Source organism: Lotus japonicus, chromosome 4 (genome assembly GCF_012489685.1).
Source record: "Lotus japonicus ecotype B-129 chromosome 4, LjGifu_v1.2".
NCBI classification, from domain to species: Eukaryota; Viridiplantae; Streptophyta; class Magnoliopsida; order Fabales; family Fabaceae; genus Lotus; species Lotus japonicus.
In genome coordinates this window covers 12,360,977-12,370,092 of record NC_080044.1, presented here as the reverse complement: position 1 = coordinate 12,370,092, position 9,116 = coordinate 12,360,977, and the positions used below count along the sequence as shown (strand labels likewise).

General features: G+C 39.6%; 2 protein-coding genes across 2 annotated transcripts; both read right to left on the bottom strand.

Moving 5' to 3' along the window:
* Window positions 1-5,493: 5,493 nt before the first annotated feature.
* LOC130712313 (agamous-like MADS-box protein AGL80) lies at window positions 5,494-6,289 on the bottom strand. Its single transcript, XM_057562152.1, has one exon. It carries the CDS (start codon window positions 6,232-6,234, stop codon window positions 5,494-5,496), a length of 741 nt encoding a protein of 246 aa, XP_057418135.1. The 5' UTR covers window positions 6,235-6,289.
* Window positions 6,290-7,799: 1,510 nt separating this feature from the next.
* Window positions 7,800-8,840, bottom strand: LOC130714173 (agamous-like MADS-box protein AGL80). The gene has a single exon (XM_057564067.1). The coding sequence runs from the start codon at window positions 8,807-8,809 to the stop codon at window positions 8,072-8,074; it is 738 nt and encodes a 245-aa protein (XP_057420050.1). The 5' UTR covers window positions 8,810-8,840; the 3' UTR covers window positions 7,800-8,071.
* Between the last annotated feature and the right edge of the window lie 276 nt (window positions 8,841-9,116).

The following is a 9,116-nucleotide window of genomic DNA, read 5'->3' as shown; positions in this document are numbered from 1 at the left end:
CGAAACCGAATCCCTGGTATTTCAAAACCCTAGAATCACCCGACTATGAAGACTTTTTCTATTCAGAGCTTCAAATGAATATTCTACACGCGTACACCCATTTCTCTTGATGATTTCAATCTTTCTTCAGAAGGAAGTTTTCCATTCCGACATCCGATGCAAAAAGCAACTTATCGGGTAAAATAGTTTTATACCGACTATGCATTAGTTGCCAAAAATACAAGGAGACCTCTTTTTAGTTTTGGAATTCTTTCGCCAAAACCTATCTTAGAATTCATGGAGAATGACGCCGGAAAAATCAGATTCGCGAAACTTTCATTTTACCGCGTTTTGCCAACCTCTATATATAGCCAAGAAAGGAAGAAAAACACAAATTTTCCACCATTTTCCCCACCCAAACCCGCGGCCAAGAAGAAGAAGAAGGAGGAAGAGATTTTGTTCAATCCTTGCTTGATCGTCGATCAATCAGTTGCTGCTTCAAGGTTTCGAGGTATAGTCGCTAATCCTTACCTCTGATCGCTTTTTCCATAGCTTTTCTGTAGACTTTTCTGAGCTGATAGTTTATGGGTTTTTGCAAAACTATCCTGAATGTTTCATTTCTGATTCTAAACCTCTTCCTTATGTGCCCAAGATCACTTCTGCCGGATTAGATTTTCCGTTATGCCGCCGGATTTCCGCCGGAATCAATTTTAGCCTTAAATACCCATTTTTGGAGTTTTTGGAGTAAAGCTTCAACCTTTAGGCTGAAAACTATCGCCTTAGCTTAGTGCTAGTAGGATTAGTTGTCATAAACGTCGTTAGTAACGTCCCTGTCAAATTTGGTTTTTGGGATTTCAGTTTTAAAAATCCTAAGTTAAAAATCATGACCAAAATACCCCTGCGACAGTTTTTGATCCGATAATTTTTCCGAGTTCAGAATACCCTTAGTTACGGCTAATGATAGCATAGGAACCAAGTTTGATCGAAGAAAAATCGAGTCCCCTAATTACCTAAAGTGGCCGAACCTATTAAGGGGGGGAGGAGGAAATTTCCATTTCCGAAAACTTGTCCTTTCGCGCTAGATTATCGTACCTTAGAGTATAGATTACTTCGAGTAACCTTAGTAAGTATCGATAGCTTAGTTTTCGATAGATTCTGATAGTATTTCTGTGGTTTTGCTCTAAAGGTGATTTTGAGGAATTCCCAGAGGAGCAAGCCTTTGATTGTGAACAAGTGTTAGGAGATCGTCCTGGAGAATCTACAGGTGAGGGCTTCTCACTGAATCTCTAGTTAATGCTTAGGGTCGATGTTTTCGACATTGTTTACTGTTTATGCACTGGATTGTGTGTGATTGGAAAATGTTTTCTGAGGCTTCGGCTGACAATGTAGATGATTCATCTACTGAATGTTTTTGAGATTGACTTACATGCTATGTGCTATGTGGGTAATCTAGGATGTGTGGTGCATGCTTTATATGCTAAGTGCTATGTGGTTATTGCTTAATATGTTGATATATGGCATGTTGATTGATTGTGCTGAGTTATTTATGGTTATGCAATGAAATCTGAGTTTCTGAAAAGTGAGAATAGCGGGCAGGTCATGCCGATTTTATTTTGAGAATTTTGAGAAAGTTTGATAGGACGAATGAGATTCGGACCTTGTTATGGTGTTTCATGGATCGAGACATTCTCTGGTGTCATTTGGGGATTGGGAGATCCCGAGAACTTATAGGATTTGCGATAAGACTAAAAAGGATATTATTTTGAAAAGAAAACTCATAAGACATTAAACAACCTCTAAATCTTCAATTAATGATAATAAACTCGAAAGGAAGCTTCGGATGCAAATCTTAGTCTTTGGAAAACGAGAAGTGTCGTTGGATCCAATCGTTGAGGAAGCTGAGAAGTGTTGAGTATGTTGATGCTCTTGTGCTGTTGGAGTAGCTATGCGTTGTTGGGCTATCCTGGGGATAAGTCCGGGAAACCGTTAGTTTCCGAGAGTGTAATACTCTGTGCTCGTTGAGCAGTTGTGACCATCGGATTGAGATGAGTCGGATGATTTGGAGATCATCATGAGTTACTATGTTGATGTGAAGAAGTGTCTTTTGTCGCAGAATCGACTTTACCTTAGGGTAAGCTTTTAGAGACATTAATTTAGCTAGAACACGTGGCGACGTGTCGAGTGAGATTCGGAGACGTTGTTTGACTAATCATCCTGCATTCATGCAACATTAATGGGGTATTAACACAGGACGTACTCTGGACCTCGTCGGATTCCAAAATGGTCATAAGACCCGGATTTCCGTGTAAGAACGTTTGTAGACGTCTCTTGTAGCAGACCGAAATGGCAGACCTACGGGTTACGGCTGATCTGGCTACCTTGGTTTGGTGTAAGAGACACGCGGGCAGAATGGTCCCACCGTTGCTGGTGCTAGGATTGATCCGGTTGATGTCCATCCCAGAGGCACGCGAGTAGAATGGTCCCACCGTTGCTGGTGCTAGGATTGACTCGTTTGATGTCCATACCTATGTTTGGTGTAAGAGGCACGCGGGCAGAATGGTCCCACCGTTGCTGGTGCTAGGATTGATCCGTTTGATGTCCATCCGTTCCGGATTGCATATTGGTTGACTGGGTTAACCTGCATATCATTTCACGCAACATGCATACTGACTTAGTTGTTGAGTGTGTTTGATACTTGTTAATTCTACTTGAGGCATGTTAACTGTGATTTATTGCTGTTTACATTCATTGTGAAATATACAACCCTAGGATGTAATCCCTAGTTATAAGCCTAAGTGGCTAATCTTTTATCGGTATCTATTGGTGGTATTATTTATATAATTCTTTGGAGTTGACCCTCGCGTCTTCTGTGTGTGCTTTGGCGGACAAACGCCCTTTGTCAGATGTCTTTGGCGGACTGGTTCACGACGGTTCACCCTTCGGGGGGACTAGGGTTGGGATGCTGGAACAGGAGCGCATCGCGGTAGCGAGAGGAGGACGGATGGTGTACATAGAGTAGGTCGTTCTGGATTTCGAATTCGAACGACGATCATGCTAGCATATAGGTCTTAGTGCTGGTGTGAGCTCCTCGAGATGGGATTAGTGTAGGAGTAGAGTCTTAGCTCTGAACATCATTTGTTTTCTTTGGGGACAGGGTAGTTTCCCACCTATAGCTTTTTGTGTGGTTTCCTTACGGGAATCACAGAGAGTTGGTTGGACTTAGGAGGTCTTATTTTCAGACCATTGGGTCAACTTATTCTCAGTTTTGAGGGATGGTGTTGCGGACACTTCACCCTTTCATTCGGTTTGTACATATTGCCTACGGGCGCTACTCTTCTATTACCCGTCACTGGAGGTTTACTCGTGACGAGGTTGCTCCTTACAGCGGGGGCTGTTTATATATTGTATATTAGTTTTATTACTTTTCGCATTTGGGTTTTATTTAATTCAGTCTTGTCTTAGTTATTATATTAAAAAAAAATATTCACGTTTTTCCGCATTAAGTTTACTTTTGGTTACTAAAGTGACGCCACCGAAATCGGGGTGTTACATTGTGGTATCAGAGCACGGTCGAGTCTTTCGGGAGTTGTTGGGGAATAGATCTTCTGTGCTAGGTTGTGTGACTCTGCAAAGAGTAAAAAAAATTGATTGTTTGCAAGCGATTTTTCGCTTAAAAATTGATTGAAGTTATTGCTTACTCATATTGTATAGTTATACTAGATGCTATCTTATGATGAGTACTAACTGTTTGTTTAACTTAACAGAACATGGTGAACACTAACCAATTAGCTGCGATGATGGCCACTATGGCCCAAGCCGTGACAGCGCAAGCAAACGATAATGCGATGAGGCGTGCTGCTGAGGAGGCACGTGAACAGCATCAGCGCCAGAGGGAAGTAACTCTGGACCAAAACAAAGGCCTGAATGATTTCAGGAGGCAAAACCCACCAAAGTTCTCTGGTGGTACCGACCCAGATAAAGCGGATCTCTGGATCCAGGAGATTGAGAAGATATTCGGCGTATTGCAGACTGTTGAAGGTGCCAAGGTGGGCATGGCAACTTACCTGCTGCTGGGGGATGCTGAGTACTGGTGGAGAGGCACCAGAGGGATTATGGAAGACAATCACGAAGAGATTAACTGGAACTCTTTCCGGACCGCATTCTTGGAAAAGTATTTTCCAACAAGTGCCCGGGATGAGAGGGAGGCGCAGTTTCTGACACTCCGTCAGGGAGGTATGTTAGTACCGGAATTTGCTTCGAAGCTGGAATCTTTGGCGAAGCATTTTCAATTCTTTCATGACCATGTGAATGAGCGCTACATGTGCAAGCGCTTTGTGAATGGACTGAGGCCTGATATTGAGGACTCAGTGAGGCCATTAGGAATCATGCGTTTTCAGTCGTTGGTGGAGAAAGCCACGGAAGTGGAGCTGATGAAAAATAGGAGGTTGAACCGTGTTGGAACTGGAGGGCCGATGAGGTCGGGCTCTCAAAATTTTCAAAGCAAAGGAAAACTTCAGAGCAGGAGGCCATATCAACGTCCTGCTGGAGAAGGGTTTACTTCAGGATCTTACAGACCCATGACGGGTACTGCTGGTGGTTCTGGAGATCGGACTTTGAACAGGGAGATGACCTGTTTCAGATGTGGGAAGCCGGGGCACTATGTTAATGCCTGTCCCGACACGAGGCCCAAATGCTTTAATTGTAACAGAATGGGGCATAATGCCGGTCAGTGCAGAGCACCCAAGACGGAGCCAACCCTGAACACTGCTCGTGGAAAGCGCCCTGCTACTAAGGCAAGAGTCTACACCATGGACGGTGAGAGAGCTTAGGGGTTTGTCAGAGGAGAGCGCAAGAACGATGGTAACTTTCTAACCATTCTTTCTCATTCTAGTATAATACGCTCCATTACTCTCATAGCGCATGCAACACACCTATCTTACTTATATTGTTTGAGCTTTAACCTTATAGTTAGTACATCTATTAAGACTTTACTCAGTTATTGCTCGTATTTTAACTATAGAAGTACACGGGGTTTAGGATAACATGCTAAGCCTAGGAAGTAGTCTTCCACCGATACGTTTAAACGGAAGTATATTGTGGAGCCGACACAAGCTATTGAGCTGTATGACAGTAAGTTGAAGGATGAGATGACGAAATGACTGGTTAAGTCCCTTGAGGTATAGTTATGATTTGATCTTCTAGAGGTTAAGTCTTGATCTGTGTGAAGTGTTTAGGATTTCAATAAGTCGAAATTGGTTTGAGTGAGGAATGTTTTGAGGACGAAGACGACAATAATGGATTGTTGGATATTAAGAAGATGATTAGCTTATGAGTGGTCAATGAATTGATGATTAAGGGGATGAGTCTCGTCATGCACGAGGTATTAAGACTCAAGTCGAGTTTTAAATTTGAACGGTGACTAAGTAGAAGATTGATTTCGTGGTGCGAGTGACGATAGTTACGAAGTTGGAAGTGACGTTAATGGACTAAAGTGACGCCACCGAAATCGGGGTGTTACAATGGGTGGGGCCAAAATAATCCATTTTGGAGATAAGCATCTCCAAATAATGGGACTGTCTCTTTCTCATAATTATCATTGATCAAATTCATATACCATTGCCTCTGCATGGCATCAGAATTAGCCGTGACCAGCCGATGGACATCATTTACTATGGCCATTTCATCAGTTTTGGCTACTGCAAGTGCTGGTGCTAGTGCCATTTGGGGTTGGATTGAACTTTCACCGACTAGGACTGAAGATTGACCCTGGTGGACCACAGTCTTATTCATTTTTTCCAACGCTCGGTCGACCTCCTTCAAATTTTGATCAATCACCCATGCAAGATCATTCAGATCATTCATGTTCATGTTGGGTTGAACCTTCCCTGCATTGATGCACCTATACATGTGCAAGTTCATCTCTTTCTCCCTGTTTTCCTTCCTCTGTTTCATCATTTGGTCTTTTGCCTTCAGGATCATCTGTTTTGTGAAAGTCTCCTGGTTCACCATCTTCTTGCTCTGCTCCAATTCAGGCATTGTCTTCAACCTTTCCAACGCTTTGTGAACCCCAGGTGGGGATGGCCAAACCACAGGTTGAGGTTCGAAGGGGCTATAAATTATAGCACATGCTTCAATTCCACAAAGGGTGCTTAGTTCATCCACCTTCTTGATCAAACCTTTCTTCCTTTTCCTGTATGTTGTCTTCCTCGCAGAGTCATTGACAATGTATTCACGTTTCACTTTTCTCCTGGCCATGGTGCTGGCCAGAAAAAAAAAGTGACAAGAAATAAAATTGAAAATCAAAATGATTTGTTGTGGTTTTTCATCATGAATTGTCTCATATATATATAGGTCAAGTTTACATGCCTTGTTTGATTTGTGATGATCTTCACTAATAGCTGCCAACTCACTTTGTGGTGTAAAATCTCACCATAAATGTCATTCCATTCACAGAAGATATAGATAATCATGTGTCATTATGATATTCAAGCTGTAAAAAATATGATATATCTTGGTAGTATGAGAATTCAAATTCTCTTCATCCACTCCACTAATAAATTGCATAAATATTTTTTATAAATTTAATAACCTGTTTTTATTTAGATTAATCTTAGTCATTAATTATAATAATTAAAAATCAATAATTGTGTTAGAGGCTAAGGAAACCAATAATTGAGTTTGCTAGAGGGTCAGAGTGTATAAAGAACTTAGCAATTAATTATAATAATTAAGAACCAATAATTGTATTAGAGGTTGGGTTGGAGAAGATAGCTATTGCGTTGAGTTTGTTTGAGGGTTATAATGGATAAGGATCTTATCTATAATGGATTCATGCAAAATTATATTTCAAAATTAATTGTTTGTAATGACTATCATATTTTTTTATTCATAATGGATTAGTATTATATATTTATAGTAGATTACTAAAACTCCCGTTTCTCACCACCAAATTTTTTGTTGTATAAATACATTGTTTAAATATTATTATATTGACAAAAAAGTTCTCAGGTGCAAATGTCTTGCGGGTACCTATGCGAAATTTTTTCTAATTTACTCTTAATTCATAATGTTATTCCATTCATTTCATTTTGTTTATTATTTTTTTGAAAGATAAAAGATTATATATTATTATCCACAAAAAACCCCTAAGGGCAAAACCCTAAGGGAGCGAGTAAAGCCTCAAAAAAGGAACAACTCGATGAACAAAAGGAAACCCCACTAAACCTAAAAGCCCTCGACCAAGACCCAGGAACCAGATCAATCGCAAGGCTAAACAAACAGCAACGATGGCAAGGGGGACAACCAAAAAAAAACCCCATAACCAATACAAAAACAACCCGAGAGATACATACAAAAATCAAGACCTGAAATGTTCCTCATATTATTTTGTTGATTATTTATATATATGATAAATTAGTAAATTTTACAAAATAAATAAAGATAAATTCATAATTTGAGAGGTCCTTATTAGTATTGGTAGTAATCGACAACAATCACAAGAAGAAATATTCTCGCGACAAAAAAGAAAAAAGTGGGAATGGTTTTGGTTTTTGACGGATGTTTTAGAATTGTAGTTTAGTTATAATTTATATTTTATTAATAATAAAGATATGTATCAAAAAATACAGTGTACAAATTGTAGCATATATATGTACATCATAACCAAAATGAATGCTACAGTTATTATCCTACGAAATGAGTCTCTTGATAGCTTATGAATCCAAATTTAAATAAAATAATTATTTTTCTTTTATTTGCAATACAAGAAGTAGCCATTGTTGATTAATCATAGATGCAAAAAACATTGAAAAACAACACGAATTAAAACTTTATTCATACTACCATAACCAGTACACTTTGAAATTAAAGCCACAAGATTTTGGAAGTAGCGAAAATAAACATGTGAGCCTAAGCTACACATGATGTATTATTTGCATAAATGAAATAAAAATGTGAAGACTACTAAGCCATAATGGCTAAATATTGTGTCTTCACATTTACACAAAAAACAAAAATCATAAAACTAGATTGGGAGAGATCATGCATTCCCCCTACAAACATTGCTAAGAGGCACATCATAATTTTCTCGAGATTATGGGTGGGGCCAAAATAATCCATTTTGGAGATTAGCATCTCCAAATAATGGGACTGTCTCATTCCCATAATTATCATTGATCAAATTCATATACCATTGCCTCTGCATGGCATCAGAATTAGCCGTGACCAGCCCATGGACATCATTCACTATGGCCATTTCTTCAGTTTTGGCTACTGCAAGTGCTGGTGCTAGTGCCATTTGGGGTTGGATTGAACTTTCACCGACTAGGACTGAAGATTGACCCTGGTGGACCACAGTCTTATTCATTTTTTCCAACGCTCGGTCGACCTCCTTCAAATTTTGATCAATCACCCATGCAAGATCATTCAGATCATTCATGTTCATGTTGGGTTGAACCTTCCCTGCATTGATGCACCTATACATGTGCAAGTTCATCTCTTTCTCCCTGTTTTCCTTCCTCTGTTTCATCATTTGGTCTTTTGCCTTCAGGATCATCTGTTTTGTGAAAGTCTCCTGGTTCACCATCTTCTTGCTCTGCTCCAATTCAGACATTGTCTTCAACCTTTCCAACGCTTTGTGAACCCCAGGTGGGGATGGCCAAACCACAGGTTGAGGTTCGAAGGGGCTATAAATTATAGCACATGCTTCAATTCCACAAAGGGTGCTTAGTTCATCCACCTTCTTGATCAAACCTTTCTTCCTTTTCCTGTATGTTGTCTTCCTCGCAGAGTCATTGACAATGTATTCACGTTTCACTTTTCTCCTGGCCATGGTGCTGGCCAAAAAAAAAAGTGACAAGAAATAAAATTGAAAATCAAAATGATTTGTTGTGGTTTTTCATCATGAATTGTCTCATATATATATAGGTCAAGTTTACATGCCTTGCTTGATTTGTGATGATCTTCACTAATAGCTGCCAACTCACTTTGTGGTGTAAAATCTCACCATAAATGTCATTCCATTCACAGAAGATATAGATAATCATGTGTCATTATGATATTCAAGCTGTAAAAAATATGATATATCTTGGTAGTATGAGAATTCAAATTCTCTTCATCCACTCCACTAATAAATTGCA